The sequence below is a fragment of the Chenopodium album genome, chromosome 21, assembly GCF_948465745.1.
Source record: "Chenopodium album chromosome 21, dcCheAlbu1.1, whole genome shotgun sequence".
Classification (NCBI taxonomy): Eukaryota; Viridiplantae; Streptophyta; class Magnoliopsida; order Caryophyllales; family Amaranthaceae; genus Chenopodium; species Chenopodium album.
In genome coordinates this window covers 15,350,001-15,360,870 of record NC_137854.1, presented here as the reverse complement: position 1 = coordinate 15,360,870, position 10,870 = coordinate 15,350,001, and the positions used below count along the sequence as shown (strand labels likewise).

Genomic DNA, 10,870 nt, shown 5'->3' with positions numbered 1-10,870 from the left:
ATACACAAGTATACGTAAAATTCTTAACATTGCAAATAAAACAGGATGGAGGAAGTATGAGACAAAGACATTGTTCACTTCACCTTAAAATACAAAATTCAATAAAAATAAGGATTTTTTCACATTTGCTACCACCTAAAACACCTCACTTCAAATTCGCTATCCATTTAAAAAAAAATTTACTTTGCTACCACCCTAAAAAGAGTTTGCTAGAAATTACTACCCATGCCTTACACCGTTACAATTTCCGTCAGCATGCCCCGAACCACCCCTTCCCCTCAACTGCCACCCCTCCTCCTCCCCGAACCACCGTCCAGCCATCCCACTACCACCCCTTCCCCTCAATTGCCACCCCTCCTCCTCCCCCCTGCTGGTGGCCAACGCCAAAACAACGGCCGACGCCGGCGACCCCACCCCCTCCCTTTCCCCCACCCACGAACCCAACCCCCCTCCCTTTCCCCCACCACGAACCCAACCCCCACCTCCCTTTCCCCCACCCACCGAAGCCAACCCCCACTAAATTCAGCCCCCCTCCCCGTTCCCTCCACCGGAATCGACCCCCTCCCCTTTTTCTACCCTTTTCGACCACCCCTAACCCTAAACCACCACCCAAAAACCACCATGAGCAAAACCCTAAAATTCGTTAATAGTGGTTTAGGGTTAGGAGTGTCGATTTTTGGGTGGGGGAAGGGGAGGGGGGTCGCTTCCGATGGGGTAAACGGGGAGAGGGTTGATTTTGATGAGGATTGGCTTCGTGGGTGGAGGGTTTGGCTTCGTGGGTGGTGGGGTTGGCTTCGTGGGTGAGGGAAAGGGAGGGGAGTTTGGCGTCGTGGGTGGGGAAAAGGGAGGGGGTGAGGTCGCCGGTGCCGGCCGAATCTTTTGGCGCCGGTCGCCGGCAGGGGGGGAGGGGTGGCAGTTGAAGGGAGGTGGTGGCAGTGGGGTGGCTGGGGTTTTTTTCATTTTTTTTTTAATTTTTTCTTTTTTTTTATTTATTTATTTTTTTAAAAATAAACTTAACGGAAATCCTAACGGATTCCGTTAAGTGGTAGTGATTTCTAACAAACTCGGTTTAGGGTGGTAGCAAAGTAAAAAAAAAAAAATTTAAACGGTAGCAAATCTGAAGCAAGGTCTTTTAGGTGGTAGCAAATGTAAAAAAATCCTAAAAATAATTTCAGTTCAGCAAAAAACAATTTCACTTAAGGCTTGTTCTCTTCAGTTTAATTTTAGTTCAGTTCAATTCAGCTCCAATCAGTTGAGTTTAGTTCCTAATTTTCCTTCTCTCATAAAAAATTCATTTTAGCTTTATTCAGTTCAGTTCAATTCAAAAATCAAATCAAACCCTTAGTAAAAATAAGTTCGATTCAATAAAAATAATTTCAGCTTAGTAAAAACTACCAATACTAACTTTAAAAAGTCATATACTAATTAATTTCAGTTCAGTAAAATTAATTTGAATAGGACCAAAATTTGTAATATAATACGAAGTATGGAATACGAGTAACAATAAGTCTAGACAAAAAAAAATAATAATATTAATATAATAACCAAAGTCCTATATAAATGAATCTGAGTGAAGAAAGGGGGCGGCACACAACTGAAAAAATTGTGCACCAAAGTTGAAGAGAGAGAAGAAATCAGAAATGGAAGAGGGGTTATTATCAAAGGAGGAAAAAAGCCAAGAAAAAATCATAATACTCCTGAGATGGAAAGATATTGGAGAAGAAATCAAGAGAGTGAGTTGGTTAGCAGGTCCAATGGTTGCGGTTGTTCTATCTCAATATTTTTTACAAGTTATTTCTATGATGATGGTTGGTCATCTTGGCGAGCTTTCTCTCGCTAGTACCGCCATCGCCGTTTCGCTTTGCGGTGTCACCGGTTTCAGCCTCCTGGTATTGTATTATCTCCTTCCTGTCTATTTTAAGTAATATATCAATACACATCATGTTCAATGGGTTATCTTGTTTTGGGGCGGTTCGTTGTATCTATCCACTATCCTTTTGTTTTGGTATCATTTGTTTTGTTGTCGATAAAATATTCCTTTGTTGCACATAATAAGAAACGGGGTAGTATTATTGGTAATTACGGAGTTTTTTTAAGGAATGATATCATGATGTATGAACTCGGGTGTAAATGGGATGATTTTCATTGTATAGGCTACTTTATTGTATAACTAACCAACACTATTTGTTATGCTCAAATTATCAAAATGAACAAACAAATTAAGAAAATTGAGTGCACTAGCCTCCTAAGGTTACGTCCTTACTAAAGTATGAATTTATTGTGAAGAAAATCTAGAGTTGAATTATTTTAACGATGTCACAAACAAAATCACATGAATTACATTAAAAAACAATAAAATAACAATCAAACATTTTTGAATGTATGAAAGGCTTTCTTATTAAAATAAAATAAAATAAAATAAAATAAAATAAAAATCTTAGATTAATAAGTAATTTTGTAGTCTAGCAATTGTTGCCCACCTAACAATATCTTGGAAGCTTCAAATCAAATTATAAAAGTGTCCATTGGATGAACATGTGCCTTGAGAAACCAACTATGACAGCAACCACCGTTTTCTATTGGCCGCATATTTAAGTAACAGCCTTTTCTAGAATAATTATTTACATATTTGGTAAATAATATACAAGTATATCTCATTGTTAATGGTTTGATTAATAAGAAATTTGCAACTTTGAAGTTGATCAAAGATGATGATTTGTACCTTTAATTTGCTGAATGGCCACATCTTATGCTAATATTCACAGACTAATACGTAGTAATAAGTTGATCAAAGAAGTTATACTTTCATCTTAAAATCATTAATAGTCACGTACTAACTATGTCCTGCTTTAGTTTTGTCACTTGACAAATAATCTTAGTTGATAAATAATTTGATTATTAGTTGTTATATTATTGAAAACATAGGCGTGAATGAAGAGAGTGAGGTATTAGTTTATTGAAAAATTATGGAGTATAGTGAAGCTTGAAATCTGTGTAGTTTTATCTAATACGAAGTATTTGAATGTAAGAGGGTGTAAGCTCTAATGTAATAGTTTGAACTTTTATAAGATATGTATGTGTAAAATCTTATTTTTGAATAGATGAATAAAATGATACGAGTAAAAGTGAGTATTCCTTAATGGCCTTTGTTAAAATATAGCACTAATCTACTAAGATGTATGAACATTGTATATGTACATTATTTTAAAATGGCACTAATCTACATTTGTATATGTACATTATTTTAAAATGGCCATTAAACTTGTTGTAAACTTTTGTACATAATTTTAAAATATAGCACTAATCTACTACGTTGTATGAACTTTGGTAATTCCTTAATGGCCATTATTTTAAAATGGCCTTCATACTCATACCCTATCTTTCTTTTAAAATGGCCTTTGTATATAGTTCTTAGACTCTTAGTGCTATATTTATGATATGGTACAAGTAGAAACTAATATTCCTCTTTCTTTTGTTTTAAAATAATTGACATGCTACATACCAATTACCACATACCAAAAGTTACCACCGTTATTAAAATATGTTTGTCTTACCAAGCATGACCTATTAACTTCTCTCGCCCTCACATCTCTCTTTAAGAATTTGCCTAAGATAACAAGTTCATTATTTTGAAAATAAGGTAGGAAGAGATATAGGGTGTACTATGCACTATTGCACTTTATATTCCTCTGGAGAATGTTCACTGTCAAAAGGAATTTTATTGGTTTTACTTTTACTAAAGAGTGAAAGTGTCGTCAGCAAATTTTTTGATTAAAGTGGCCTTAAAGGTCTTTGAATCAAAGGTCTTTAATTTTAATTAAAATTGTTTCAACAATTGAGCACTACAGTTTCGGATTTTTGTAAAGGTAAAGAAAATAATCATCGGCCTCAATCCTTATATTTATCTTCATTTTAATCCAATATATGTGGGCCATGTACTTAGAAGTAGGGGAAGGTAAGGAATCCTCACATTTAGACACTTCCACTAGATATGTTTCGAAATAAAAAAAAAAAACCTTGGATCTTTGGCTAAGATAATACCAAATGATCGACGCTTTACTTGGTATACAACTTGTTAGAATTATTTTATTAACTAACTAACATCACTATGATGTCATAAGGTGCAATTGGTATATTCTTGGGGACCAAGTACATACATTAATTTTAAATATGTTGATTTGATTTAGTAAATAATTCCGACTTGATTGACTTTGGACTGATGTGTCGAAAGACAAAGGATAGTTAGGCCCCGTTCTTTAGAGCTGCTCTGCTCTGCTTTGCTTTGCTCTGCTGAAATCTGCTTTGCTTTGCTTTGCTCTACTCTGCTCTGCTGAAATCTGCTCTGCTCTGCTCTGCTTCAATCTGCTCTGCTCTGCCCTGCCCTGCCCTGCTCTGCTCTGCTTAAAATTAATACCTAATATTGAATTATTATAATAATAATGTATATTTAATAATAATAATAAATAATTAATACTTAATGATAATAATAATTAATATTTAATAATAATAATAAATAAATAATATTTAATAATAATAATATTAATAATAATATAATTAGTATTTAATAATAATAATAATAATAATAATATAATTAATATTTAATAATATTAATAATATTAATAATAATTAATATTTAATAATAAAATTTAATGATTATAATAATAGTAATAATAGTAGTAGTAGTAGTAGTATTAGTAGTAGTAGTAGTAGTAGTAGTAGTAGTATTAATAATAATAATAATAATAATATTTAATATTTAATAACAATAATAAATCATTACTATTATTATTATAGTAGTAATAATAATAATAATAATAATAATAATAATAATAATAATAAAATATGCTCTGCTCGGCTCTGCTTTGCTCTGCTTCAATCTGCTCTGCTCTGCTCTGCTCTGCTTTGCTCTGCTCTGCTGAAATCTGCTCTGCTCTGCCCAGAAGCTCAAAAGAACAGGGCCTTAATAAGAGAATTCGATGTAGAGCATCTTGACAAATTCTCATCCACATATGCAACCTATAAAAAGACAGTATACAATTTGATTCTGTCTTTTGAAAAGTGTTTTTAAGAAAGGCTAATGAGGTAGTGGTAATATAGCAAGTGTAGCAATAACTTGGTCTTAATTCAAGTCATACTTCTATTTTGTAGTTACCTGGCTTGCTTCTCCTAACCTTTCAAAGCCACATCCGTCACTGTCTTTGGATTTACTAGGCCGCATAGTTACAACTTACAAACAAAACTGATGAATGATTGGCTAACTACTCTCTCCGGCCTTTTAAATTTGATCTAAGCTACTTTCTCTTTGGGTTGTCTCGTTGTATTTGCTCCATATCATAAATGACCATAGATAATCATTGCTTACTCACAAACGATATCTTTGGCGGCCAACCAATATTTTGTGTCATCAACTTCGTTGAAGTAAAATTTGTTAAATTAATTGTACTCCTATAGGACAAATTAAAAAAGGGACAAAGGGAGTACTAAACTCACTTTAGGCTTTGTAGTGACATATCTTAATAGTGCACTATGCTGTTTTTAGCCTTTTTTACTGGATGAAGATCATGACCCCAACATTGTAAGAAGGCCAGGAAAGAGAAATCAACTTCCTACCTCATATTTATGAAAGGCACTATCAAAATTATCAATTACTTTCTGTTTCAGGAATTTATAGTCACTTTGTACTAGCCAATTACAGTAGTATACTAGGTAATTGATATATGATAAGAGAATTTATAACTATATTCTAGTGGTCAATAGCTGTGATTTGGAACTGTTAAAATCAATTCCATTTTATGGCTCTTTAATGCTCCCTATAACCCCACACAACTGGAAGTGAAGTAAAAGTACAATTGTATAAAATGTACCTCTTGCAAATATTAGAGGGCATAATTATAATATGCAGAACATATTTGCTGATAGTCTGATACTATAATAGGGGTTTGATTAGAAGGAAGATATATATATGTGATATTGACTAGTTTAGGCTAAGAAGCTGACATTTTTAATAATAACTTTTCTAAGTAATGCTCATGAGCACTTGTTAAGCAAAAATCACAACTAAAAAAAACTGTAATGATCAAGTAAAGAATTACTATTCTTAAACATTTTAAAATTCAAGAATTAAAATAATATTTCCTTTGGGCTCACTATATAACCCAATTTTAACTCTTTGTTATAGAGTGTTCTTTAAATCTGATGGTGTAACCGCCAAAGATAGAATAAAGTTGAAGTATTTGCATATTCTAATGAGTGTCTCTCGGAAGTTGTTAAGCTAACTCATTTTATTTTCAGGATTTAGTGTAAACAGCTGACATGGACTCTTAGAAAAGTAATTGCTATTCTTGGAATATCGGTTTCATGAATCTTCATTGTGCTAGTTATGCTAGTCAATAATCAATAGACATGCAACAAAAGAATCAACTGCATTTTGAATCTTATTTCTTTAAGTGAATATTAAATATTTTGATGTTATAGACTTTGGAGGTTAAGTTGTTAAACATTTGCTTTTGTAAACAGCTAGGGATGGCAAGCGCGTTAGAGACCATCAGTGGGCAAGCTTATGGAGCACAACAGTACAAAAAACTGGGAACGCAAACCTACACCGCCATTTTTTCTCTTACGTTAGTGTGCATCCCCCTCTCTGTCCTATGGATTTACATGGGAGAAGTCCTCATTTTTGTTGGCCAAGACCCTTCAATATCACGTGAAGCTGGTAAATTTTCGACATACCTTTTACCTGCCCTCTTTGCTTATGCAGTTCTTCAACCTCTTGTCCGGTATTTCCAATCCCAAAGTTTGATCATGCCAATGGTTGCGAGCTCCTGTGCCACTTCGTGCCTCCACATACCCCTTTGTTGGGCTTTTGTATTTAAGTCTGGACTTGGAAACCTTGGTGGTGCTATTGCTATGGGTATATCAAATTGGTTGAATGTGATTTTTCTGGTGTTGTACATGAAGTTCTCTTCTTCATGTGCTGCTACTCGTTCTCCACTCTCTATGGAAATATTCCATGGGATTGGGGAGTTCTTCCGCTTAGCTATTCCTTCTGCTATAATGATTTGGTAAGTCCTTTTGCTCTTATAATGTTATGGTGTATATTGGAGTTCAAAAGATTATGTTATTTACGTTACTTTTTTTTTTATGCCTGCAGTTTAGAATGGTGGTCATTTGAGTTGCTGATCTTACTGTCAGGCCTTCTACCAAAGCCAGAACTCGAGACTTCTGTTCTTTCCGTGTGGTAATTCCTTAAGTTTCAAAAGTGGATTGTTTTGCATCATTTACGAACAATAGGAATCTTTTTATTTATAAAATAAGGCAATCTTGCTTGAAAATTCAACTGACTCATACTTTTCTGGTGTTCCTTATCATTAGCTTGACTACTATTTCAACACTTTATGCTATACCTTATGGAGTAGGAGCTGCTGCAAGGTATGCTTTTGCAAAAATAATATTCCTTGTGTGGTCTAGTACTCTTTACTTGATTTTAAACCTCCTGATGATTGATTGTATGTTTTCCTTTCGACCATGTACAGTACCAGAGTCTCAAATGAACTTGGGGCTGGAAACCCACAGAGGGCTCGAATAGCTGCCTGTGGAGTTTTGGTGATTGCTGTAGCAAATGGTGTTTTTGTTAGCTCAGTCCTTTTTGCTACACGGAAAGTATTTGGCTACACTTTCAGCAATGAGAAGGAAGTTGTAGATTATGTCACCACAATGGCACCTTGGATCTGTATTAGTGTTATAATTGACAGCCTACAAGGTGTTCTTTCAGGTACGTATTGAGAACTTTTCTGAATCAAGATGCCTGGTAATAATTGTCACAATTTCTAAAATAATATTGGATCTCATATATGCTACTACATGGTACAAGTAATCGATGGATAGAGGATGTGAAATACACAATTTTTCAGAGGATTTTTGTATAGAATCATGTTATTACTAATTATGAAAGGTTGGGAATCTTGGGATAATGTGATAACTGTTTTTGAACGAAGGGATGGAATGTTGTTACTTCATACTGCTGTTAAAGCTCTGCTTGTTGCAAAATCAGGTGTTGCTCGGGGATGTGGCTGGCAACATATAGGTGCTTTTGTGAATCTTGCTGCTTTCTATCTTTTCGGAATTCCAGTTGCTGCAATGTTAGGCTTCTGGTTTCACATGAGAGGAAGAGGCCTCTGGATTGGGATACTCTGTGGTGCTACTGCACAAACAATTCTTTTAACTATCATAACATGCTGTACAGACTGGGAAAAAGCGGTATGTCTCATCATTTTCGACAGCTGCTGCCAGTTGCATTTGTTTACTTTATAGCGTTAACATGAAACTGATGAAAAATAACTTCCATGATTCCATCCATGGCTAATTTTCATGATATAGTACTAATCATATCTGATAGTGTAAGTTGGGCCAAAAAATAGGTCATTCATCATTTCCTTCAACATTCACATCTGATTATTTTATTTCTTCTGTTACAGGCAAATAAAGCATGGCAAAGAATTTCCAAAACGAGCTATGGATCAGAGTCAAGTATAGATGAGCAACGACTACTGATTAACTAGTTTTCATATGAGCAGATTCCGTCTCTTAAAAGCCAAAGTTCCAGACAAATGGGGCAACCGATGGAGCTTTTCACATACGCGTACATTACAAACAGCAATACAATATTTGGCTGTGAGTAGTGGCTCTTTACGCTACAATTTTGTGCTATCATGAAGAGTAGAAAAGAATGATGTACAAGTATGTGCTAAAGTAATGTATGAGGAAGGATCAGTTTTAGTGCTCATATCAGTAGATTAATGAAAAATCTCATTAGCTTCTGTATTGTTGGTTCTAACTTTCAAGTATCTCTATTGTCAATAACCACTAGAGGTGTGGACAATCCAGTCTAGACCTAAAATAACACGACCGATTGATTTAGGTCCAATTTCAGGTCTATGATATCCCTAGATCTGGGTTTCAGGTTTGTTTCAAGTAAAACTGTAAAATTACCTATTCAGTGAAGTAGGGTTTTTTTATTTTTTTATTTTTTTTTTTTTTGAGGAAACGTTAGTGCTTTTATTAATCAAGATTTAAAGCAAACTCACAAGGACAATATTGTTCCCATACTTGTTCGAAACCAAACATCACCGACTTAGCCAGGTGATGGGCAACAAAATTACCCTCACATTTGACATGAGACCAACTTATATAATCAAAATGATTTCCATCTTTTTTAAAAGGTAAAGTACGTTGTGGTAACCGATAAGATCTTGGCCTAATGGTTAAGACTGAGGGTCTATGTACGTCTGTAATTTTTTATTTTGATTTTATTTTATTTTATTTTATACAAAGAGTATATATAAAAAGGGAAAGAAAACAACAAAGAATACCAACAAACTATACTACGAAATAACCCATGAAAGACACTGATGAGCAAACTTAATTTGAGCCAAGTTGGTGTACTTGAAGTCCACACTAGCTAGGCCCTCGACTACGCTTTGCTCCCATTAGAACCACCTGGCAACTTGCCAAAGATCTAGATCGAACTACTGGTGAACTTGTTTTTTCTAAACCGAGGATGATAAATAAATTTTTAAGGTGAGATGGCTAACCGAAGTGTTGGTAGTAGAATGTAAATTGGAGAACCGAAAACTAGAATCTTGAACATTTCCCACAAATCCCTGTGAACTCATCCCTCCATATGATTGCCCAAGTAAATCAGAGGTATCTCTATTCGAGATAATGGGTCTTCCTCCTAAAATAATGCTTGATTTTTGTGTATTAAAGGCATTTTTGTGTATTAAACAATTCATATACTAGGTCTTCCTCCATATTAAAGGCATTTGAAATACAAAAGATGTATCTCTATTTGAGATACTTGATCTTCCTCCTAATATAATGGTTACTTAAAATTAAATTCCTAACAAGTTACCGAGATACGAAAATAATGTGGCTACTTATTCAACTCTAGTATGAAATGTTAAGACAATGCAATTTGACTTATTCATATACTACAATTTGACATAGGAAATAGGAAAATTCATTGTAATATGACTGCAATTTGACTAATAAAGTGATTTCAAAAAAATAACAGTCTGAAAATCTAAACACTGCTAAAATAAAGATGTAATTCTACTATATATTATTCTTTAAACAAAATGACAAACCAAATATATACAACCTATATGATTAAAGTGTTTTTTGTCAATGACGATAGCTGTATATTTTTTATTTGACAAAGTCTTATATGTTGCTGGCCAGCCGCTATGGGGGTTATTTCGCTAGTGTAATGGGGTTACTTAGTGTCTGTTCACATTTACTGAACTGAGCTGAACTGAATTGATTAGAGCTGAACTAAACTGAACTGAACTGAGCTGAGCTGAAATGAATATTTTATAAGAGAGGGAAATTAGGAGCTGAACTGAACTGGTTGGAGCTAAACTGGAATTAAGTAAATATGAACAGGCCCTTAGTCAGTGTTAAATGAGGTTACTTCGTCATTGTTATATAGTTACTCGGTCAGTGTTATAGGGGTTACTCGATCGATATTACAGGGAATTACTTAGGGCATGTTCTGATTTACTAAATTTAGCTTAACTGAAATGAACGGAATATTTTATGAGAGGAGGATATTAGGAATTGAACTGAACAAGGTGAGGCCGGCCGCACACAAGACGGGCTGTTTTATTTTATGTTTTTTAAAATAGCTGATAACTTTGGCTTAAATCATCCATACGTTTGATTATATAATCTAGTCTTTGAAGTTTATCATTTAGTCTTCAATTGAAGATATCATCCAGTAGTTTACCTAATAAAATCCAGCCTTTAGAGGATATTTTCTTTTTGTTGTATGATATAATCTATTTTTGATTAAATAAATCATTAAAACTTG

At 34.3% G+C, this 10,870-nt stretch overlaps 1 protein-coding gene across 1 annotated transcript; it reads left to right on the top strand.

Annotated features, from left to right (window-relative positions):
• Positions 1-1,623: 1,623 nt before the first annotated feature.
• On the top strand, positions 1,624-8,924 carry LOC145602991 (protein DETOXIFICATION 12-like). Its single transcript, XM_081659126.1, has 7 exons — positions 1,624-1,889; positions 6,517-7,061; positions 7,151-7,237; positions 7,372-7,428; positions 7,533-7,771; positions 8,051-8,256; positions 8,475-8,924. Exons 1-7 carry the CDS (start codon positions 1,641-1,643, stop codon positions 8,556-8,558), a joined length of 1,467 nt encoding a protein of 488 aa, XP_081515252.1. The 5' UTR covers positions 1,624-1,640; the 3' UTR covers positions 8,559-8,924.
• The last annotated feature ends 1,946 nt before the right edge of the window (positions 8,925-10,870 follow it).